The 27,005-nt window shown below is 31.9% G+C and overlaps 1 protein-coding gene across 1 annotated transcript in view; it reads right to left on the bottom strand.

The window, feature by feature from the left end:
- LOC127716490 (gamma-aminobutyric acid receptor subunit beta-like) overlaps window positions 1-27,005 on the bottom strand; it is a 93,042-nt gene that overhangs the window by 15,669 nt on the left and 50,368 nt on the right. The window contains exon 6 of the mRNA XM_052222717.1: window positions 3,580-3,717. Within this exon, the coding sequence (XP_052078677.1) occupies window positions 3,580-3,717 (138 nt within the window). The remainder of the gene's footprint in view (window positions 1-3,579; window positions 3,718-27,005) is intronic.

Raw genomic sequence — 27,005 nt, 5'->3', positions numbered from 1 at the left:
ATTATCAGGGTTTGGAAGAATTATTTTCTCTAGTAACAACAGGATACCAAAGGCAAATTCAAACTGATAAGTTGAAGGGAAACTGACACGATCGTCAAAAAACAAAAGGCGACAAAAATACAAAAAAGGTCAATAATACACTACATGGAAAACTAAAAGGACCTCACAAAAACAGTGGGAGGTCTCAGTTTTGATCTCAGTAAAATATCAATTATAATTCTCAGTATAAAGCTTTTTGATGGTTGTTAAAACTTAGCAGATTTTTAATTTCGTAACGAAATAGAATTTTCATTTTCATAAAAATTCTTAGAGGTGCTTGATTCAGGATAGCTGGAAGACCAAATCAACAAGATGTTGCAAGCGTTGGCGTACTAAGATTACCCCATTCGTAATTCAAAGTATCGAAAAACAAGAAAAAGTGTCTCACATATTCGAAAATACTCATACATTACATACAACTCATCATTTTCAAAATGCTAGCCAAAATATGAAGTCGTTTTGTTCAGTGAATTAAGTGTGACCAAATTTTAGTTCATTCAACAAAATAAAAATATTGAACATCGACACACAGGAAGTTGGTGTCTGACAGATGCGAGAAGTTCACACGCGTTACGACTTATCACTGGCCAAATATATCATTTTGATACTTACATTTTGAGATTGCAAAAGGAAACGTTGTTTTATTCAGACTGAGTATGATGTTTTAGTCTAAATCCACTGTTGTGTACTGATTGATATTTTAGTTTGGGATACATAATTTATTCATTAGTTGCAAATGGCTTTGAATAGCTTATAGTAACTACGAGTACTCTTTGATTGATACTTTGTGTCTTTAGTCTTGTTGCTATTTGGGTTTTTTTGGTTGCTTTTTTGGATCTGATGACTCAAGCCTTTTTCATCGGAATTAAACCGTTTGTTCTAATATTATTCTGTTACGCCACTATCACAGGTTTGATTGAAGATTGTGCATTCGCAATTTTAATCAACAATTTTGCGCTCATCCTTTCTGTAGCAGTTTTTGTTTCTAGTGTTTTCTCCATTGATATTATGTGGCTTCCATAGGATACTTTCATTGTCAGCTTCGAAAGGCTTTCAGGAACAACCTCTTTTGTATTTAATATTGTGTGAACTATTATGATTTTATAACTTCCAAGTATACTACAAGATAGTTTTACATTGAACAGTGTTACATATACAGTAATGATGGTTCATTTATTCTACAGTTCATGTTTCTATTATCATAAGTTTGGCCAATTTTTAGATAGACCTTCACAAATATTACCACCAGAAGTCATGAAAAAAAAATCGCTTAATTAATTTTGCATAAATATAAGATATTTGGACAACTTATTTATGCCTCAAGAGGACAGAGGTTACTGCATGCTGTCTTTGAACATGCTAGAATTGCCAAATTTTCTCATGTATAACAGTATTGAATTGCAAAAAGACTAGAATATAACTTTATTTTTGAGGTTAATACTAATAGTATTTTAGGTACAACACTGAAAAATTTTAGCAAAAGATACATTCAACAGTTTTTAAAATATTTCACGTTCTAATATGTTTCTCTATATTTAATTGTACATTAGAAAGACATATAAACGTAATGCCTACTTTATGTGAACAACTAGTTCTATATATTTTGAGAATTAAATAGACAAGCGGAATTTTATTTCGTGTTCATTAGAATAAAATAGTCGAAGAAGGACTATCATTACATGGAAATAATTTCAAACAAAATTATAACATTTAGTCTCGTTCAATAGTAAATGTCTCATTTATTATTTTGTTAAAGTTTAAATGTTACGTTCCTGTGAAACACGCCAGCCAGTAGCATTTGTAATGTATAATTGGTAACAACAAACATATCATTTCATGGAAAAAGTATACATCTTAATCTTTTAAGAATATGTTGCAATAATGTCTCGTAAAGGTATTCGACAGTCTTTACTTTAAGTTGAGTACTTTTCATTCTTTTCCTAGTGTTTATGCTTTTTCTGTGCACACATTTCAGCGTTTCTAGAAATGAATTTCAATGATCTCTTAATTCGGAAGTATAATTAACTTATATGACGATTCGGGGAAAGGGAATGTAACGGGGTTGACGGGGCAAATCATTTTTATATCAAAACAGTTATGACATTGAAGTCATTAAAGTCACAGTTGCAAGTAATATTATAACACAGTAACATGGTATTTCTTATAAAAGAAAAGTAAAGATTTGTCGGGGCGGGATTCGCGAAAACATATATTTGCATCCGATGGAACGGATAGGCAAATAGTTTTTATTCAAACAAATGGTTACGTCGGATTCCTTTCAGGTTTTAGCATGGTAGATTTTCTGATTTATGTTTTAACGTGTTAGATATTTGGAGCAGGATCTGCTTACCTTTCCGGAGCATCTGAGATAACTCCTCGGTTTTAAGTTAGGTTTGTGTTGCTCAGTCTTTAGTTTTCTATGTCTTGTTTTGTGTACTGTTGTGTGTCTTCTGGTCTTTTTTTACCATGGCGTTGTCAGTTTATTTTCGACTTATGAGTTTCAATGTCCCTTTGGTATCTTTCGCCTCTGTTTTAGACCTATCTCTTTATGAATATGTCCAAAGTAATTTGTAAATGAACTTACGCTTTGTGCAAATTAGTTGTCCGTGCTAAATACTTAATTCATAGTAGTCAAATTTTGATAATCTCTTGTTGTATATGGCTGGTTTCAGTATCAATGTTTGAGCATATTACTTAAACTCATGTTTTTCTGCCAATAATTTTTGAAAGACCACAGATTAATATTTTGAAATACAAAATATATGTAACAAATATTGCTTGCTGTACGGAATCCACTCCTTATAAAACAAAATAAAGAATATACTTTCATTTTTTATAAACGAGGACGTGAAAGCACAAATTTCATGCCATTGTTTTTACTTATGCACATGTATATTAAGAGTTAATCTTAAATTACTTTGTATTTTAATATTTTTATATTCAAATAAAAACAAATCCACCTAAAATAATGCAAACTATAGTACACCACCTAAAATAATGCAAACTATAGTACAATTCAGTGTGCGAATTGCATGATGTTAACGCAAAAAAAATCGTAGAAAGACCTTTCTAATGCATTTGTAAAGTCATGTTGTAGACATCAATGATAACGATGTTCTAAATAAATCAAATAACTTAAAGGATCAAGTGTTTCCCGCAATGCATTACGTATATGTTGTCGTCTAAAACTGACAATTATCTAAATATCTAGCTATTAATACTATTTATTATAGGGGCTGTCAGTGGCCTAATATGGTATATAGAGGGTCAGTAAATATGGGGTTATTATCCTCGTGTTAAATATCCTGATCGTGTATATGCCATATTAGGTCACCGATTGACTTTGTAGTATTTATATCCTACCATTATTTGATACTTGGAAAAAAAACATATGAATGACTATAACTAACTTTAAATATTTGATAATTTCCGTCTTATATCGGGCAATGTCCCACTTGTACACACTGTGTATTAAATACATTGCACAACCAATTTAATTCTGTGAAATCTATAGAAGGTAGAATATTGTAAGATATTTACCTGACGATAAACTTTCTATTCTTCGTACCGTCCTATATTCTATCAGAGAGAATTGAGGTAGTTCCACATTATCTATGCCATACACTGATGATCTACCATCTTTCCAGTTCAAGTTTAAATCATGCATATCATAGCCATCTATTGATATAAAAAAATAGAATTCAATAAAATAATACGTTGAATTTCAGCTGAAATATCCTTTTATCTATCATGACTCTATAGGCGCACACTTTTTGAATTATTCTGTTCGATTTAGCAACAGCTTCGTGTAAAAATAGCGAAGGAAAACTTATCATGATGTTTGTGAAATAGAAATAGAACAATGGGTAACAACTCACAATAACTTACTCCTGTTCCCAAAAGTATATAGAAATGGCGATTTCGATGTCTACTTTGGGAATGCCAAAACAACCTTTGGATAAAAAAAAAACTGCACACCAACATTTATAAGAAATATTCTGTCAAAAAAAGAAGAAAAATGCAAGTGGAGAATCAAATAACAGAAAGACAGATAACACCACGACCAAAAGAAAATACAGCCTCTAAAGAACTATAGCTCAACTAGGTATATTCTATGTGCGTCTTGAACAATGGACACTCTCAAACATAGTGGACTAGAAAATAGTTCATGACTAATCTCTGTTTTTGTCAAACTAGTATTGTTGGTCACTTTTCTGTTTACAGTTTGTCTTTGTCTTCTTTAATTTTAGCCCAAAACACAAAAAGCTAGGAATATAATTTAAGGGCAAAAACTTCTATCAGAATACTTACAATTTCATCTTTGCTGACCTAATTGCAGATCTAGTGTTGCTGATAATTTTTGTTTTCAAAGTTTCTATCTATTGATCATAGTTTACAAGATATTAGACAAAAACGAAAAAAAAAAAAATTAAAACTGTCATTCAAGGGCACTGACTCCTGTAAAGAGACACCTGCAGAATTTTGTAATATTCACTTATTTCCTTTTTGCTTTTAAAAGTTTCTATTTATCTATTATAATTTCCAAGATAATAGACAAAAAACACCAAAAAATTGTAAAAATTTAAATCATTAGAGGGTATCAACTACAATAACTAGTCAACTGACGAATTCGACCACCAGACTTAATTGTAGATCTTGATTTGCTGATCATTTTTTTCTGTTTGAAGTTCATATCTATCTTTTATTATTTTCAAGATAATAGGCAAAAATAAAACCAAATGGTAAATTTTGTCGCTAGATGATGTCCTGTCACTGAATAATTTAATTTACTGACTTATATAGATCGTACTTGAAAAAATAAAGATCGGCATTGTCAGTCGTAAATATTTAGGGTACTGATCTTCCGGGTACATACAAAAATAAAAGGCTTAACTATCCAAGGAAACGTTGTTGAGGTTATGTGTTTTCTAAAATATTTTAATACGATGGTAACGGTTATTTCAAATGAATATAATTTGGTATCACATTTATGTAATTTTGAAGTTTATACATCTGTAAGAAAGGGAAATAAGGGAGGCAATACAGAGAAGACGGGGATCAAAATAAATTAACTTACGTTTTCGTTACTCGAAAATGCAAAGCTGCAAACGCTATTCATTATGTAAATTTGATCTCTATAAATGAATGAAAAATATATCTTTATGACTTCGGAAGTCTGGAGGAAGGCAAGACAGTAAATGTAATCATGGGACTCATTTATCAGAAAACATTAGTGATAAGGTTTAGAGAAGTACAAAAGCTCGGAACCGACCAATCTATTAGGTTAAAATTGTACGAGTCTGATGTATTATGTTTATACTTGTCTGAACATAAAAGCTAATATGCCTTACATAACTGGTCATCAAATGATGTTGGCCTTTACGAGATTATACAGTCTCAATTTAAAGCGTTCTTTATTTATAAAGAAGGAATTATTACAAAACTTTGCTACATAAAATAAATTTATAGACACTGACGGCTAAACAATATCAACGATGAGAAATTACTACAAAATTTTCAACCTGTTCTCCAAAAAAACATTCTATGATTTTAAGTCAAATTGGATATCTTAAATAAAAAAAGTAACATTTAGATATTTGTTGTGCATCAAACATCGATACTTACATTTGAAGATATTTCAGGGTAGCATAGATAAAGAAAGGCAATAGTAGTATACCGCTGTTCAATAGTCATAAATCGATTTAACAGAAACATATCCGGGTCACAAACCAAAACAGAGGGAAACACATCAACTATAAGAGGAAACAAATAAAGGCAACAGTAGTATACCGCTGTTCGAAACTCATAAAACGATAGAGATAAAGACAAATCCGGGTTACAAACTAAAACTGAGGGAAACGCATCAAATATAAGAGGAGAACAACGACACAACAAAAACACAACATTAAAATGTAACACACACAGAAACGAACTATAATATAACAATGGCCATTTTCCTGACTTGGTACAGGACATTTTAAGAAAAAAATGGTTGGTTGAACCTGGTTTTGTTGCATGCCAAACCTCCCGCTTTTATGGCAACGTCAAACACAACACCAAAACGACAACATCACATAACAGGACCACAATACAAATAAATGGGAGAACATATAGGACAAAGAAACACACGAATAATAGCTAACAAAAGGTACTAGGCTTAAATTTCAATACGCCAGACGTGCGTCTCGTCCATTTTAGACAAACCAGTGACGCTCAGATGAAAAAAGTTTGAAAGCCAAAACAAGTACAAATCTGAAGAGCACCGAGGACCAAAACTTCCAAAAAGTTGCGCCTAACACGGCCGGGGTTTTCTGCCTGGGACAAGAACATCCTTATTATTTAGAATAATTTATAATTTTGCAAACAGTAAATCTTATAATATGACTATATAATAGATATACATGATAAAACCGAAGAGGGGACTAACTACAGAATAAAAACGGATACATTACATAAAACAACTTAATCCAACACATAAAAATACACAGCCGAGTTAGCCAAAGCCTCAAAGCACAAAGTGACGTCACATTTGAAATTCTAAAAAAACACACAAAGTGACGTCACATTTGAATTTGTAAAAATACTTCCCAAAAATAAGATAGGAACAAAACGAAACACTGAACTTCTACAAAAACAAACGCCAACATACATAGAAACGGTCTATGTGATAACAACTGCCATATTCCTGACTTGGTACAGGACATTTTAAGAAAAAATGGTTGGTTGAACCTGGTTTTATGGCTAGCCAAACCTCCCGCTTATATGACAATGTTAAAAATACCGCTAAAATGACATAATACGTGACAGGAATACAGTACACATAAATGCAAGAACATTCAGGACAGAGAAATACATAAATAAATAATATAATAGTACATTTCAACATGTAAACCACAGAATAACAACGAACACCTAAAATTAATATACGACAGAACACAAATACAGCACAATAGAATAATGAACTGTGCGTCACACGAATGAAACAACGCCACAAAAAGTGACGTCACAGGTAAATTTCTAAAAATAGAATACAGAATTTGAATTAAGTTTGTAATGGTGTTATTTGATGTATTTTCTAACCATAACAAGAATATTAATATAGAATTGTGTTAATAATGGTGTAATTATTTGTATTTTATAACCATGTCGGTTTTTCTTCAAAATCAAACTGTGTAAAAACAAATAAATTCTGCGCATATAGTTGCTTTAAACCAAAAATCATATAAATGAACTAGGTGATTAATGTCTTTACTTTTACATACATATAGAAAATAAAAATAGAATTAAAACCACAAACGATAAGACATAAAACAACATCCAACCAGAATTACAAATGAAACATCATAACTAAATGCATGAATGTTGGATGTACAAATACCGAGACACGTCTAATAGCAATGTGAATTTACACTCAGCAAAACAGTCATATTCGGGAATAGGTCAAGTTCGGTACTTAGAAGACCAGACGACGTAGATGGTAAACCATTCTAAGACGTGGTAAAAATGAAGAGAATATACCAACGAGAAAGTAAAACGATTATAAATCAATGAAAAACCGACAATACTATGGCCAACAGGAAATTCGACGAAAAGACAAACAACAGTTTACAAAATACAACACAGAAAACTAGAGAATAAACAAACACAAACCTAACTCAAAACAGGGGTGGTCTAAGGTGTTCAAAGTAAACATTTGGTGAACGTTTTAATCTTTAATTTTGTTCATATGACTTTCATACCTGTCAGTGAAAAAATAGGTTAATATATGACTCCTGTTAGGATGAAATACGCCATGCCTTACTTTGTGTAATTGAAAACATAAATGCAAAAATAAGAATTCCACAATCAATCCGAAAAGATCGTCAGTCTTTTGAAGTTGTTTGTATACCAATTGTGTAATTTTTTTCGATTGTAACATTTTGACTGAGTGTGAACTGGCATTGCGTAGATGGATGAATTGCAGAACAGGCTAACCCTGTCGACGCCCTCGGTCTTACTCCTTTTGTTGGCGTTGTCAGTTTATTTTCGACTTATGAGTTTGAATGTCCCTTTGGAATCCTTCGCCTTTCTTTTGGAAAGACGATTCCGATTCCCTGAATTTTTGTTTGTTACCCTAATTGTCTATTCCAAATTGCTTTTCTAGATTTGAACATCGGTAAACTACCGATGCCTTAATTTAGTCTCAACTGTTATTTTAGCGATTGTGTCCCATTCCCACCGGACTTTTTTTGTTGACTGATTGTAGATTCACACGGCGGGTGATGCCTGCAGTAAATGCGATTTTATCAGTGTTTATTTTGTTTACCTTGATTGGTTTTCTTACTCGATTTATGAGGTTTTAACATTGGTAAACTAGTGTTGCCTTAATTAAATAATTAGCAAATGTTTCGAACAAAATTGCCAATTATTGAATCATCTTATATCTTCTTTATCCGTAATGAGAAGTAAAAACACGATGATAATATGCAATACGAATACAATGCAATATAAGGTATACACCAATAACAAAGCATCAGTAACCATATGACATAAATAATCAATAAAATCAAACAATTCTCAATCAACAAAACACCTAATCTCCCTCATGTATAGCTCTGATTTCCTCTTCGGGTTTCGGAATGTTTTGTTCTTTTTAATTCTAGCAGTGCTTCGGTGTTTCTATCCGTTTTTTTTTTTGGTTTTCAAATATTTTGGCCTCGTGGATTTTGTGTTTTGTGTACTATTGTGTGTCTGTTGGTCTTTTTCTTTTTTAGCCATGGCGTTGTCAGTTTATTTTCGACTTAGAGTTTGAATGGCCCTTTGGTATCTTTCGCTTCTATTTTACTGAAGAGCCATTAGTTATCGAAATGTGCATCTGGTACTAAAACATTGGTACCGTATGATATGAAAATTCAAATATCCCTATCGAATCAATTCATATTTCAACGTTAATTGCACCCTCCTTCTTCGATCCATAGAATTGCCCATATAAATCATTTTTTCCTGACACAATTTAAATTTGGAAATAAAACTTTTGACCAGGAAATGAAACTATCTCATCATTTGATTTATTATTTTCTTATCGTATAATCAGGGAAATCAGAATATCTCATCCCTAAGAACATTTGCACCATGCTATTGATCTTTTGACACTAATACATGCTTAAAAGAAAGGTTTATTTCTTACTTAAGCATTTAGCAATACGGGAAATGGTGTGAGTTGCAGCACGTTTTATCGGCTAAATTTCTTTTATGCCAAATGTATCTACAAGGGTAATCAAAATACGAATTGTCGGATCGCGCATTTTTACAATGTATACATCTAAGAATCTTCAAAATATGATTAAAATGAGGGTACACGTCAATAATAAATCAACAGAACGACACAAATAGCCAAAGAAATCAATCATTTTTATTAATGAATAATTCTAATCTCATGCAGTAGTTAAAACGATTTTCAACTGGAAAAGTGTGAGATACTAGTATTTTTTTACTTTTATAGGCGTAATAAAGAGTTGCGATGTAGCTTTGACGAGGAAACCTATTCTAAGGCAAGCATAGAAATATATCAATATTGCCGTTCATCCCTCTTCACAATTTATTCAAGGACCTACCGCAGAATTTAAAGGCACTGAACAAAAGCGTTATTGGTGCAATTCAAATGAAACAATGATACAGCGAAGTTGAACATGTCGTCGCATAACGCCATCAGCTGAGATTGACCTGCGGTCTATAAATTTTGTATTAAAGAGGTGTATCCTGTTATATCGGAGAACCTTTCTACTTCGCCTACATGTTGCAATGGACATACTTTGTGCAACTTTGTTTCGAGGAGACACTAATCTATGATCTACTTTATGCACGTAGCACTTAACATTAAGATGATCTGACCTGTATGTCTAACAATAATATAGATTGGAATGTATATCTTATAAACAGGTGAATGATGGTTGAAAAAAAAGCAGACAAAATGTATGGTCACTCTTTATTTTTTGTAAACGTCTGTTAAAGGACCATTCCGACTGTAAAATGTCGTTTGCTTTAACTTTGTTTATATTGAAAAGAAAAAAAAAACCAAAATAACCTTGTCATTGGTCGATCTGTAATAAGCAAATGGTTAAAAAATAAACTTAAAATGAACACAACGTTACTTAGACTTATATGCAGATTTGAGCACCATAGAAATATTTAAAACCGCTATCAGATCTCTTTTACAAAAGACTTGTTTGACAATTGTATCTATTTTGTGTCCCTTGCAGATAAAATTATTGACAAAGTTTCAGTCTGGATATAAAGAATGTACTTGAAAACTCAGCCTTGATACAGTCCCTGTAACGTAAAAGTTAACACTTTCTTCATTCGGGAATCGTACGTACAGCGTTCGGGAATCGTTCGTATAGAGTTCGGTCATCGTACGTACATCATTCGTATAGCGTCCGTACAACGTTCGGTCAGCGTTCGTTCATCGTTCGTTCATCGTATGGTAAATGTCACCGTTTAGGGTTTTATATATCGTATGGTTCATGGTATCGTTAAGCGTTTTATTTGTCGTATGGTACATGGTATAGTTTAGCGTTTAGCGTTTCGTTTATCGTATGGTATGTGATATCGTTTAGCGTTTCATCAATCGTATGGTATATCGTTTTGTTAAGCGTCTGATATATGTTAGGGTTTTATTTCAGAAAGTTATTTCAATTATTATTTTGAGTTAAAATAATTTAATATAAAAAGATGCGGGATAAAAAAAAAACAATTATTAGTTTGGATTGGATTAAATCTTCTACTAATATCATTATTTGACACTCAAATAAAATATATATTTATTTATTTATTTATTATGGAATATATATAAAACGAAGGGGAAACGTTTCCTCCCATATCATTTTGACATGAATAACATGAGACCAAATACCGCGATATAAGTCTCTTTCTTTCTCTCTCTCTCTCCTCCACCAAATATTTCTCTGATCCAAATATTTCCTTGACACAATAAATATATATAATGTTCTATAAATGAGGCTTTATATGAGATACATGTTTTATATCTAAATGTATTAAAAAAAAAGACAAGACATCCATGGTATTTGTTGCCCTTAATGTCAGAGTCTGATATAAACCGAAAATTGCCAGGGATATATAAAAATTCGTTGACGACATCTATGGAACCAGTGTCGCTTGTGATTCCTGTTGTCGGTGTTAAAACTATTATTTTGACAGTAAAAAGTGCTTAAGTCCATGTATGAGTAAAATACCGAATTAAAAAATAACTCTGCCTTTTTTATATTTCTTTATTTTAGAGGTAAGCTTCTGGCCAAGTTTCACCAACTTTAACGCAAATCATTTACCTTAAATAACCAATCAATTGTATTCTAAAAGTTGTTGATTTGTTCTTTGTACGAATACATGCAATATTTGTCACTGGACGTTATGCATGCAATCGATGATCAAATACAAATCTACAGTATTTATAAACATACTGCCATTGTATATATGAAATAGACTAAATAATTTAAATTTTAATTATTTTACACATATTTGAAGGATCGAAATAATCAGTTCTACAAGTGGTTGTTATTGAAAGACTTGAAATTTTACAAATATCACATGCCTCTATGGAATTTCTTATCGACGCACCAAACATTTTCCTTTCATCGTGCATAGTTCATTTTCCGATTCACTTAAGGTTTCTAACGATCTTCTCACTTGTTCATTACATTCTAAAATTAAAATCCTACACAAGTTGCCAAAACTTTTATTCTCAGGCTAGACTGCGTAAAAGATGAATATTGTTTTGATTGTGTACACACGGTGTTTTGAAGGCCGATATCCAGTTTCGCTGAAAAAGAATTAATTTGCGCCACAACTTAATTACGCCAATTCTTTTTTTGCATCATTTTATTTTTTAAAAACTGCAGCATTCATTTCCGCCAATAAAACAATCATTTAATTGCCCAAATGTTATAGACTTGTTTGCAAATGTTTGTTCTTAGTGCACTGATGAGTTCCTTTCCGGTATTTACAGGTACAAGTAGAAATACCGCAAAGGGCCTCCTAAATGCACTAAGAACAAAATATTGAACCAAGGACCTGATGGAATGATAGAATTGACACAAAAAACATGACATATAGAATGAGACTTTCTAAAAGTACATAATTTCAAATTTTATAATCATATCTTTAGTAATTATAAAGTTATTTAACAGTTGAAGTCAGTATTCTAATGTTACATGTACGTGTAAATAGGTTAATCGTTTCGAAGTAAATATGGCACAATTAAGTTCCATTTATTGGCGCAATTCATATTATAAGAAAAGAACAGATTGCCGCGATTCAAACCTTTTCAATATGATGGTAGTTGGCACAAATTACACCTAATCGTTCTGTCAACCTAGTAAATTCTTCGCCCGGGGATATGCATTTGACGTTAATCTTCCTTCAGTAACTTTACAATACCCAGTCGTGTCATTTCTGTATATTGTACATGTAGATAGCACGTGTGATAGATGTATATACACCAGAAATACCCATTCAAGTGAATTTTATCTTTTCGAAGAACTCCATATCAGGTAACATTAAATATACATAAACATAAAATTACATTAAAAAAAAATGGTAATAATAAGTTCAAATGTTGCTTTATTAAATCATTAAATGCACCTAAGTACGTATTTGTAAACTTATGTTATTACTTTATTTCATGTATCTTTTTTGCATTCTTCTTTTTGGTTTAAATTACCTTCTTTTTTGTTTGGATATCTTATTGACTTATTCGTAAATCGAAAAACGCACAAACCTAAATAGAATCATATGGCATTTAAATGATTTCTCTAACTCAAAACTAGTTATAGATGCTTCTTAATTTTATTTTTCTCGTTGGGTTCCTTGTCCATTAATTGACGTATACGCCATATTCTTTTTTACGGTATTTGTGAAAAGCCGCTCATCGATCAATTTCAAAAGAAATCTTATACTCGTAAGTCATGAACATTGAAGTTCAACTTGCTATCAATTGTTCGTATACGCACAAAGATAAAATAAATATAACACTTTTAAGCTGTTCTGGGAACAGTATATCTAATATATATGTTCCTGAGTTGTTTAAATCATGCAGTGAATTTTGAAAATATAGTTTTGCAAAACCGGTTATTTCTGTTTAATACTTTTCTGTCCCTTTTCTTAATAATTAGGACATGTGTCACTGGTTAATATAGAACTAGTCAACCATGAATAATCCCAAACAACAATTTTTTTATTGGTTTGTCCTGAGACTACTATAACACATATAGTAGTCTCAGGTTTGTCATACTAGTACTTGCTTATATTATCAATTACGTATTGTTTTCGGCTGAGACTACTACATGTATAACAGTAGTCTCAGTTTTCGGAAATATTGTAACAATATCCTTTAGAATTTCAAATTGCTTTAGTCATTTAATATATATATATATATATATATTTTGTTCATAATTAATAAATTAAGATTGATAATATAATTGCATCATTTTTTAAGCATTATTTATAAGACATTTTAATATTTATTTAACGTGCATACCGATTTGGTTGGCAAATAACTGTTTAAACACTTGACGCCATATTAATATTATATATGAACATTTCGGAAAAATTAGGCGGATATTTAAACATCGGCTCTCAGGAAGTTTTCTTGTAGGTTAAAAGAAGGGGGGAAATATACCTCCAAGTAGTTAAACTTTAAGATTGGTATTCTTTAAATTGTATAACTTTCATTTTCTTGCTTTCTCCTCAATTTTTAAATTATATGGAGAATCAAGTTTTAATGCCAGATCTTTTATTATTTGTTCTGTTAAATAAAGACATGTAGTACATGTATTCTATTTTCCGGGATAACTTTATTCACAATGATAAAGAAATTAGGGATGATTAAGAAATTGGCATGTTGTGTATACACCTTTCTATTGGTGAATACTATATATGTTGCCCACTAGATGTCCTTGTGTGCTTTCTGTTGTTTGATTGCTGTCTCGTTGTCGTTAAACCCACTATGATCTCCTACAGTTTCAGTTCCGTTTGATGTACGTTTAATTCGGTTTAAAACAAACCATATTTGATAGGGTTATTCAATATATATTTCCCTTAAGACTTTGCTCAGAGGAAAGTAATAGAATAGGTTTGTATATACATTTTAGTGCAAAGTTAACAATACAAGAAAAAGTTTCACTTTTCAATTTTTAACTCGCCACAATTTTAAACTATTAATTTTGAAGACGTGTTTCATCTAAACGAAGTCTAAATGGTCACCAACTTACCAGTTTATTGTTTCCCTATTTAGCACACACCTACATATAAACCACATTGTAAATACAATTTAATTGGTCGTAGTAAATTATATTGAGCACAAAACAAATCCATTTTTTTTTAAATGAAGAAAAATAATATTTTTTTTTCTTTGAAAGACGGAGTTAATACTTTAAATTACATTGTGCAAAAAAAATCCTTAAATCTTCCTAGGAATGAGAAACTCTTTTCTTCATAGAAATGTTTAAAATAGTTTACACTGGACATTAAACACCTTACAATCAATCAACTAAACTATATCCAAGGGATTTTCATTATGCATGTACATGTATATAAATGCCGGATACCATATACATATATTGAATAATCAATAAAATATAGTGCTTTCAAAAGGAAACATTATCATTAGGATATCAAAATAATTCAGTTTTTCTTTCAAAATGATTTGCAAACAGTCCTCTTTCCAGAGCATTTTTCTGTCTGTGCTATCGCTCTGTGTGGGATAATTATTTCAAACATAAAGTTTATAAATCGATCTCTGAAACACATTATATATATATAGAAGTCAAAGTAAACATTAAACTTATACATGGCGGAAAAGAAATATACGAAAACGATAGGTGCAATGTGCATGCAGCCTTGCAAATGATATTTAAAAAAGATATATTTAATTTATAAAACTTAGGACTTTAATTTAAGTACTGTTGATGGGATGTTGAAGTTTCCAGAACATAGAAAATACACAAGAAAGTCTATTAGTACTACACTAGTCTATCAAAATGTGCTTGGTGTCCATTTTACAATATATTGTTTAAGAGTTTAGTGTTTTCTTATTCATTCTGACATCTGTGTCCCTGGATCTGGACAAGAAATTGCGAAGACGTTATGCTTATCAGTTTACCTTTAAAAAGATTTTTCAACAGAATATTATATATATATAATTTTTTTTAATTTTTTTTCTTTGCGAAAACAAAATGGCCCTAAAGCTAAACGTCATCGTCAGATGTATAATGGAAGGCGATAAACATTTTAGAATATACACCACCTGTTGGATCTTTTTACCTGGACACAGATCTTGTTACGTAACAAGTACGAATGTAAAATTATCGATATGGTATATTCAGTCGAATATACACGGTATCTCAGGACTGGGGTATTTAAAATATTTTGATCTGATAATGTATGTAAATTTATTTGTGCTTTATGTTAAAAAAAAAGCATTTAACCATTTTATTTTCAAAACTTCTTTAAAATGAGTTGACTTTGAGCATATATTTTTTTTCAAAACCGGAGACAAATCACTAATTTCCAATTATAAACCAATCTCATTATTATCAGCAGTGGGCAAAGTATTTGAAAAAAAAAATGTATTTAAAAATGTATTTTATAACTTAATTAGTTATATTTCAAATATACAAAAAGCGTATTTGTTTCAAGTTCATATTCGCCTTTTGAGAATAATAATGCAGGAGTTCCACAAGGCTCTGTATTAGGTTCCCTACTATTCCTTATTCATGTATATGACATAGCTGGTAATTTGATAAGTCTAACTCGAGTGTGTGCTGATGAAACATCCCTTTCTTATTCAAGTAAAAGTCCTTACACAATAGAGGATGTCTTAAATAGCGATTTACGGTAGATCAAATTTCAGCATGGTCTAAGGATTGGTTTATTGATTTTAATCCTAACAAGACAATTACTATGCTATTCTCCTGTAATTCTTCTCCAGATGAAATAAAAATAGAACTTCAATATCAAGTAGTAGAAATGTCTCCTGTCATAAACACTTAGGTACTACTTTTGATTCCAATAGTAAATTCTATACAATATAGAAAACGTTTTAAAGTGTGCAAGCACTAGATTAAATTTAAAAAAAAATTGAAATATGTATTGACTAGGAATTATCTTATTCGCATAAACTTAACACAGTCACTTATAAGACCAATTATGTCATATGCACGTGAGTCATGGGATGGTTGTACTCAACAAGATTCCGACAATCTAGAACATGACGTTTAGTTGGAAGCAGGAATATTAGTAACTGGGTTGCCCGTGTTTGCTAGTCCGGAAGTTATATATTTTCAGTGGTACAGGCCGACATTTGGTAGTGAACAGAAGAAAATCCAAAAAGCTCAATATGTTCTATTCTTCACATAAAGTGGGACAACCTCTACGATTTAATGCCACTTTTATCAGTTATAGATAGAATATCAGAAAATCCTTTTTTCATCTACTACTATCGAATGAAATGTCCTAAACCCCGACATATGTACGTCCAGAAATATGAATATATTTATCTAACTTGACACAGACACAATTGCACGCTAAGTATTAGATACAATACAAAGGTAACAAAGAAACAGGCCGGTAACAAGCGTTGCCGGATAGTTTTTCTGCACGAGTAGTCAGGTCAAGGTCCGAGGCGATAGCCGAGGACCTTGACCTGACTACAAGTGCAGAAAAACTATACGGCAGTTTGTTTACGGCCTGTTTTTTGTTCCCTTTGTTTTGTATCTGACTTGTACGACGTTTCAAGAAAGAAGTAGTACATTTTGCATTTAGAAGAGGTAGCAAAATTAAACAGATTAGAGACTTAAATGACCATATACAAGTTAATGTAAGTTACAGTTTAAACAAACTTTTTTTTTTCACTTTCCTTCAGCCGAGAGTTTTTTTTTCTCAAGAAATTAAAAAATCTAATAATTTTATAAAAAAAGAACCATATCAAGTAAAAGATGAATGTCGTACACATTTGAGACTTTTTTAAATGCAACTTCGCAAGTAAGTAATGTAGGAAAAAGATTTAAGAGGTAAGCAAGCTAACATTTGATTTTTATTTGGGGAAAAACAGAAAGGGGGGGGGGGGGTTAAACATTTAAAATAACAGGCTTGATCCTTTTTTGTTGAAAAAATGCAGGATGTGCCATTCCATTCCCCATTCCCCCTTAAAAAAATCATAAAAATCGTCCGTTTGCTCCCAAATATATGAATTCAATATATATGATTTCAATAACAGTATAAATGTATAAAAAGAACGAAGTTCTTATTTCATTAGTGAATGAAATGTTATGAAAAAATAGATTTTGGCTTGTTATTAGATATATATAGGCATGTATTTTGGTTTTTATTTTTAATTTTCATGCTTGTAGGTCTCTAATAGTATTGATCAGGATTAAACACGTGTCACAATTATGATCCAATCGCAGCTTACCGTCCAAAATTGGTGACATAAGTTGAAAGATTTTCTTCAAGATTTGCTGCCTATTTGGACGTGTATTACACGGACACTTATTATTTATAGGATCAATCGTGCATTGGTGAGTTGATAGGGATTTTATCTTTTGATTAGATTTGATTTTTTTATGTATATATATTTACTGTCTTTTATTTTGAAATATAAACGTCGGTACCAGCATTTCTTTACTTTCAGCATTGTCCAGAATACTATTCATGCCCATATATTGAAAAAATACATTTACGGACCGACCATTTAGCTTCAAAAGGGGTATGTTTTTTTTTTCTGAGTAAGAAAATTAATTACCTTTTCAACGCTATCACCAAATATTTTTTTCGAAATTAGCATTTTAATATACTGTACTCGGAAAATCAGGAATCAGAACATTATTTTGTCATCTGCTTGACCACACTATATTTTTTCTCAGAAAATTGGGGATCAGAATATTTTTTTTGTGGAAAAAACATTAACCCCCCTTTTGAAGTTAAATGGTCAATTCCGTAGTGTACTGATATGAATAGTAATATACTGGAATTGTTTGAAAAAAATACAGTTATTTGATGCCAACGTAAATATTTTAAACAGACAGGAAATATGTCGGTGAAACAAAAAGTTCAAATCTAATCGAAATTTAAAGTGCCCATGAACTCACTGATCATGCACGAGTGATTCTATTCATAAAAAGTGTCCGTGTAACAACTAAAAAGTGTCCGTGTATCATCTATAAAGTGTCCGTGTAACACCCGTTAATGTACTGTTTTTCTATAGCTCTGCTGGGGGCAAAGTCGTACAATCTTTATTATTAAGGACAGTTGGTTGGATAAAAGTGATGGATTGCCACGCCTATATTAGACCTTTTCAATAACTCTCGACACCGACTAATGACAACTACAGTTTACAGGTAAAATGAAGGGGTCGTCTCAAAACTAAAAATCATTCATGAATAGTATTACTTTTACACCTTCGATTTATCGTTTTACACTATTTTGACGAAAGAACATATTTCTAACAAATATGAACTATATCTCTCTCTTTTGTATAGCATTCTTATTACATGTAGTTATACGACATTTTACGTTGAATTTATTAAACCTTTAAGTAAATAATTACTGCAATCAATTCACATAATCTGCCTTTTTTTCTTCTTAAATTTCATGATTATGTGAGTATTTAGATAAGCGATAAAATTGAGAATGGAAATGGGGAATGTGTCAAAGAGACAACAACCCGACCATAGAGCAGACAACAGCTGAAGGCCACCAATGGGTCTTCAATGCAGCGAGAAACTCCCGCACCCGGAGGCGTCCTTCAGCTGGCCCCTAAACAAATATGTATACTAGTTCAGTGATAATGGACGTCATACTAAACTCCAAATTATACACAAGAAACTAAAATTAAAAATAAACAAGACTAACAAAGGCCAGAGGCTCCTGACTTGGGACAGGCGCAAAAATGCGGCGGGGTTAAACTGTCAACACAGATTGTTCCACATGCCAATTGCGATTAATTCGCTTTTGTAATGCTATTTATGAGATTTGATGAAGGAACATTGTAACAGGACTACCGTCCGTCCCCTCGAGTTGTGTTTCTCAACCGATCTTCACGTCACTTGTTGTACACATTCAATTTTGGGAGGGGTAAAAGCCTATTTGTTTAAAGGTCAAAGGAAAAGGCCACATCGATAATTTAGTTACGAGAGACTACTCCGCTTTAAGATACCATGTTAAAATTGAGATGTTTCCTTAATGAACTGGAAACATTAACGGCACCATTTTTTTCTGCGCCACATGCGCATTTTTACAATTAATGTCTCTTCAGTAATGCGTATGGTATTTATATCCCAACAGAGCTTGTTGTCATTGCAGTGTCTTTTTGACAGCGCCGAACTGATTGACCGTTATAGGTTGTCCGTGTCCCGAAAGACGTGAACATACCTTTTCCCCTGTCGTAGATTCCTTTCCTTTCCTTTCCCTGTTCATGAAAAATGACCTTCGTGTGTCTTGCAAGAAGCGAGAAATGCTTACCCTTCCCCTTTTCAGGACATAGCTTTGGTTTTCTACTCTTTTCTATTTTTTCCATGCATAAAGGTTTTTAAATTTCATCTCTGACCATACATAGGGGAGATTTAAGATCCCAATTATACTAGTGAAACCCCGCCGCATGTTTTATGCGCCTGAAACAATTCATAAACAAGTTGGTCATTGCAATTGGTAAGTTTTTGTCACAATAGAATATTTAGTTTACAATTTGATAAGAAAGGCGTCGCTCTCATATTTATTTCCATTTTATTCGATCAAAGATAGTAACTTTGTTTCATTTTGGGGGGGGGGGAGATTGGGGTCTTTAACCAAAATGCAGACTATGCGGTAACTGAACGTCTGTTTTATATGTTGCATTGTGTGGTTTTTTTTCCTACTGCAGAAGTCATAAAATAGCAAGAGAACGAAAAAAAAAAAGCTTACGATTTGAATCTGAATCTGAATCAGAAGAGACACCAAGGGCCTTTAAAAATCTTGGTATCTATTTTGTTATGAGTACCATTGAGACATTGGAAGCCAAAATTAACAGACATTGTAGAAACATGTACCGCCCTAGTCAACAGATATAAAACATGATTGATTAATTAAACATCTACTACAAAAATACAGGTATTTTTTTTTTTCATTTTTCAACACGACGTCTAAAAGAAATGAAACATTGAAGTCCTTCCTTTTCTTCATAGTCAATTCACAGATAAATTTAGTTTTGATAAACAAATACCTAATAAACAAAATAAGGTACGGTACACAACAATTGCTTATATACACGTCATGTTGGATACCGGTCTCATTGGCAATCAAAATAATCATATGCGATCAATAATAATTTTTCAATTTTATTTTTGAGACGACCCCTCATATCTCACCTGTCGTAGTCGTTCTCAACTGTAGGTGTAGACAATTGTTGAAAAGGTCTATTAAAACTGATAGGACTCTCAATGTAAATGTAGTCATGCTTTTTTATTTTACACTCTATTCTGTCCTGCCTTTCTTAGTTATTAATTTTTCCTGAGTTGTTTTACATAAAGTCATCATGCCTTTTCTTTTTGGCAAGATGCCCATACTGCCTTTTTTTCTCTAAACTCCGGTCATGCCTTTTTTTCAATTTTCATACGTCAGACAAACTTCTGTGTGCATGTGACTTCATATTTCAAAAGGGATAAGAAATGTCTTAATTGATAAGTTCTACATTGCATTTAAAAATCCATTGAAAGAATATTGTATAATTAGAAATCATTGTCCGCTGTTGGAAGTCCAGTTTCGCCATTTTTGACAAGCACGATATTTCAGGGGTTTCGATTGTTAAGGTTCATCATAACAAATGGACAAATATGACCGTATTTTCACCTCAAAAACAACTCTGTGTACAGACTTACCTGTACAGTTTGGAAAGTTTTAAGGCCTGGTATCCACTAGATATATAAAAGTTAAAATTATTTTGCATATCAGAAAGATGAAATCTTGTTTGGATTATGATGGGCATTTTTTTTCGTTCCTGCAGAAGGTGTAAAAATTAACTAAGTTGGGGAAACAACTTTGAGATGCTCCCTCTCAGGTAACAACTGGTTTGTATTGTATTGATTGACCTTGATTGGCATGGACAATAGATATCTACACATCTATAGGTGAGTTAAAGGTAAGAATGGAGTGGACCGTATCAAATGCAACTCAGGTGTTTGTTTATTTTTATATCTTCTGCAGGAAGGAAAAAAAATGCCCATTAAAATCAAAAAACCATTTTATCTTTCTGATATGCAAAATAAATTTAACTTTTATATATCTAGTGGATGCCAGGCCTTAAAACTTTCCAAACTGTACAGGTAAGTCTGTACACAGAGTAGTTTTTGAGGTGAAAATACGGCCATATTTGTCCATTTGTTATGATGAACCTTAAACTCGTTAAATCAAATAACGAAAATATTCCATCTCAACATGAGAAAGAGTGGCTCATTAACCTCTATCAATGTTTATCGTTTATAAGATGTTGTACCTTCAATGCTATTTATAAACGCAGAGTAAAATTGTAAATGTTTGGTATACAAATTTTAAACTAATCAACTTAAAAAATATTCAGAAGACAATAGGAAATATCGAAGAATCATTATTTAATTATTATATTGTAACAAGTTTTCTTCACAAAGGCTTATAATGATAAATGAAATCAATGTTTTTGCTGTCAATATTACAATTTATGTATTGCTCTTTGGTGATGAGTCTTTGAGTTCTGACGAAAATTACAGTGTTTTTCTATCTGTACAAAAGTATATAAAAAGTACCAAGCGTTTTTCTCAACTTTGACAACCTTATTCTGTAACAGATCTTACTAGAACATGATCAATTTATGCTCTTAAGGATACGGTAATCGAATGATCTTTATGATTGACTATTGTATTCTGAAACGTTTCAATGGATTTAATTAAAAAAACAAAATTGATACTTACAATTATGTGTAGATTTATTCCGTTTTCCTATTAATCCGTAACTAGAAAAGCGACTTAATATGTATCACATCATAAACTATCAGTGTATAATTTACATTTAAACAAATTCACACACATGACTTGTCATGTACACTAACATATTTTATTTTACACAGCTCGGTGTGTTTGTATTTATTTCTTCTGAAAATAGGCGCACTTGATTAGTTATATTAAGTGGAACATATCCAATGATTCGATTCTTAAAATTTATATGTAATTTATTTTTATATCTTCATGCTAAAATAAAAATGGTTAAAGTCAAATATATGTAATGTTCATTCATGTGTATATTTATGTATGTATTGGAGAAGACGTTACTAAGTTGAAAAACTTGTGTCTAATCCATTTGTCATTTTGGAACAACAAAATACGTCCAAACTAAAGAATCATGATATGAATTTAAAGAAAAGAAGAAAACCAAACACATTTTTTTTATTAAAATTGAAAATCCAACTGATTAAAAGTCGTATTGACCTCTAAAATTCTATCACAGAAAACAATTACTTATAGTATCTCAAAATGTCAAAATACAGCCCGTTTTATAATCGCGCAGTGGACATAATTGTTATATTTCTATTCAGACATTCCACATTTTATCAACCGTTTCAGAACTATTTTTGAAGATAACGATTCCGTGGTTTCATTGCACATTTAACGCAAAATACATTTTTCAATTCTTTATTTACACCCAAACACAAATATGTGTTACATGAGGACAAATTACAAATCAAATGCAATAAATGACAGAATAGACAGGAAACTAGTAACTTATAAGTTATAACTAATAATAATAGGTCTTTCGCCAATTCATGAGGGCGTGCCAAATTGTCACGAATGTCTAATCAGGTTTTTCAGTTGTTCAAAGTTTGACGTGCGGTGATGTTTGAACAGTGTTGAGTGTATTTTACATTTGTCATTTCGGAGCCTTTAATATCTTACTATGCTGTATGGATTTTGCTCATTGTTGAAGGCCGTACAGTGACCTTTGATTGGTCACTTCTACGTTGTTCAGTTTCTGGTTAAATTCTCTCATTAGACATTATCCCATCATAGATGATCAGATGTGTTATAAAAAAGAAAACTACATTATCGTATCTCGGATATATATCTATTAAATATAACAAAGAAAACTTTAGTAAGATTGAGTACAACAAAGGCTTTGCCTTATTAAATCCTTGATGCTGTCTCCTTCAGACTGTCAAACACCGTCTACCGTATTGTTAACGTGGTATTATATGTGATAAATTGCTGTAAATAATAGTAAACTGAGTATTTATTCACAGTACGCACTTCCTATTTTAGTTGTGGTGATAGAAATCTTAATGTCATTGATACACAGTTGAGAAATATGGTGCAATTATTCAAATGCAGATTTAAACCTTATTAATATAAAACCCAATCCCGCATGCAGCTGTGGAGAATAGTATTCACTATATTTTAAGTGCCCTTTTATCAACGAAGCAAGAGAAATATTGATTTCAAAATTAGAAAGATCTACTATATCCATTTTGCTTTTATTAGTGGCTGGTGACGGTGACCTTTCATTTCACCAAAACAAAGACATTTTTGAGTCTGTACAATCATATATCAGAAATACACTAAGATGTAGAACAATCAATCAAAATTCGGAATTCGTACTTCCCAACTCTTTACTCTGGTCCAGTTTTATATATTACTCAATATTATATTATACTTTTTTGTTTTTGAGACAAGGCCATGCATAATTTGTCAAAAGACAAGCACAATAACCCCAAAGCGAATTGCGAGAAGTGGTTTCGTATTTCGTTATAGAAAAAAATACTAATAGTTTATGTAAAATAACGACTCTCGTACGGTGTCGCGTTTATATCTTTTTAAAACATTGGTGCAATTTGATGCAAAAAATAATGACCATAAAATGTCAGGTTTGCGAGATCAGACAGTAACCTAACAACTAAACAATTGAAAATCTAGGGATCAATGTTTAACATTCGTCAGCCATGAGCAATTTTCATAAATAAAACATGATTTAGTAGAATACTTTGCGAGTAAAAAAAAGAGACTACCATAGATTTGTTATTAACCACAAATGCTTATCAGTATTCAGGAGTTACCCTTTTTGCATTACACCACATTACAACAGAAATTAGAAAATAGGGCCTGGAAGTATTTCTAAGACATTGTTGTTTTCCTGTTCTATGTAGCTTTCTTTCTGGCAAACACGGTGTTAGATTTTATAAATGCTGACAGGCACCGACCATTGAAAAACCATCGATCTGTTTAAAATGAGAAATGAAAATAATTGTTTGTTTTTTGTTTTTTTTTATGGCAAATAAGAAAAATGACCGTTCGATTCAAAAATTGTTTAAAATTATTTAGAAATAGATTTATGAAAATAATGTATTTTAATGCGAAAAGGCTAGACTTTAATTTGTGGTGTAGGGATGTGATTGGTTGGTTTTGTCTACAATTATTTCCCATGATTTCCGTAGTGAAAATCTGCAATAATTATTGTTTCATCATGTTGTTTGATTTTCACATTATAACAAAACTAAGAATATGACGGATGAATTTATAGTTAGCTGTTTTATGTCCAGTGGTTACTACTAGATGTATCATTAGGAGGACATTTACAATGTTATAAATATGAACAAGGTCAAGGTATCCTTTTTTATGCAAACATGTGTATCACGGTACAAGCGATGACCTATAGACCGTGTGTATCATATGTATATTTAGGGTGGGTTGCTCTGAATAAAGGAGGTATAGATACAGGAAAATAAAGAAAAACATTTTATAAAATTAGAATAGAGTATAACAGGCAAAATAAAGAACAGAGGAAAATGGTTTAAGAAAATTAAAGAATAGAGGGAAATGGTCTAGTTTTTTGCCGGACAATCGTTGATGATTGTTTAAAGTCAAGTGCATTTATAGGTAAAATAATACACAATCGTTTGTACATTGGTAGGGATTTAGGTTTGAGGTTGATAAGGCACATAAAGAGTAATTGTTTTTATTTGAAATTTCTCGAATATTTGTTTTTTTTCCGTCTGATTTGAAAATGAATTAAAAAAATCTATAATCTAAAAAAAATCGTTTAATACTCAGCAGACAGTAGTTTACTCGCACATTCACCAAGTCCGTATTTCTACGGCTAAAAAAAAATCATAATTGTATCTTTTAATTTGTTTAAATTTATTTCAGTGTTTATTTTTCAAACTTTTTATGTAAATAATGTTGGATCAACATCGAGTCAGATTAAATTATAATTTATTAAATTATTAATTAAAAACTAAAACATGCATCCAATCTAAATTTTACGCATATTATCACCTATATAAAAAGATTTAACAGAACACAATTCATGTTTTATATTAAAAAACGAAACTATGCACTCCAAGAAACGATGTACGCTTAACGATACGATATACGCTACACGAAACGATGTACGCTAAACGATACGGTATAAGCTAAATGAAACGATGTACGCAAAACCATACGATTAACGATACAAGGGCGCTTATGTTATCGTTAATGGTATGGTTTATGGTACATGGTTTCGTTCGTACATCGTTCGTTCAGCGTCCGTACAACGTTCGGTCAGCGTTTCGTTTGCATTCGTACACCGTTCGGGAAGCGTACGTACATCGTTCGGGCATCGTCCGTACATGGTTCGGGCATCGTTCGTATTGTTAACTTTTACGTTACACGGACTGTACCAGGTTTACAATTTGGTACGCCAGACGCGTTTACCTGCAAGAATCCTTCGCCTCTCTTTTATCTCAATGTTGACGACTATTGTGCTATTTCGTGGGGGTCAGTTTTTATTGGTGGAGGAAGCCGAATGCCCGTCGAGTACCACCGACCTTCGGTATGAGAACTGAAATCCTTGTCAATTGAGATTAGAGTCGAGCGCACCTGCCACATGCAGGATTCGAACTCACAATCTCAGTGTTTACAGGCTAGAGATACAGTAGTTAGACTATTTTGACCACTCGGTCAACGAGACCCCCTTAAATAGTTCATAGTTAAACATAATTTTTCACGACTTACACAAGTATTTTTTGTGAAAACAGTCCTTATTATCCGTGTTACTACCATATGTTAAAGAAAAGGAGTAAAAGACAACAAAGGGACAACAAAAAAACGGAAGTAAACGAAAAACAGACAATACCAAGACAAACACCAGTCTTCAAAACACTGCACAGAATATAGACTTAGCAAGAAGAACCACACCACAAATAGAGGATGTTTAAAAAGGTAGGCAGATCGTGATATACCAGTAACAACCTTTGTGTTGCTCATGGCAAGTAACCAATGTATTGCATATGCATGAAGTGTCGGAATGTTTCTACATACAAATAGTAAGGCCACAATTGGAGAAACTGAAGTTAACTATTTTATCGGAAAGTTTAATTCTCAACCGGCATTAAAATTTAACTTTAAGAATTTAATCCACATTTGAAGCAGACTAGATAGTGTATGTAATATACTTTTTTTGAAAGGGGCATTATCTGTCAAATCCATGTTCACCGATTGACTCAAATTCTCATATTTGATTTATAACATACTTAAACGTATATCCAAATTATCAAAAGTCTTAAAATGAACAATTTACAATGCATGGACTCGATTATATGTATCAGCATTTCGTAATTAACCATCGAGGTGACCTCCGAAGACTGTCGACGGTCATATAACCCGATGTTAAAATAAATATACATTTTTAGATTGAATAGATAGCGAACACGTGCAATTAGATTTTTCTAGAGCTGTTAATTTCATATTATAGGTTGAAAAATATGTTTATCATCATTTTTACCTTATTAGAATGAGTTTTTGTGGATCGAATCAGTCAACCAATGGTTTATCCTTGTTTCACTTTAAATGTTGACATTCTTTTCTTTTTAATATCTGAACACGCCTAGTTTATGCGTTATCTCTAGCTTAGGATTAAATTGAATACGGATTCTATGTGGT

Source organism: Mytilus californianus, unplaced genomic scaffold (assembly GCF_021869535.1).
Source record: "Mytilus californianus isolate M0D057914Y unplaced genomic scaffold, xbMytCali1.0.p SCAF_9, whole genome shotgun sequence".
Classification (NCBI taxonomy): domain Eukaryota; kingdom Metazoa; phylum Mollusca; class Bivalvia; order Mytilida; family Mytilidae; genus Mytilus; species Mytilus californianus.
Note: the sequence above shows the minus strand (reverse complement) of the source record. Positions and strands in the feature narration are given on the sequence as shown.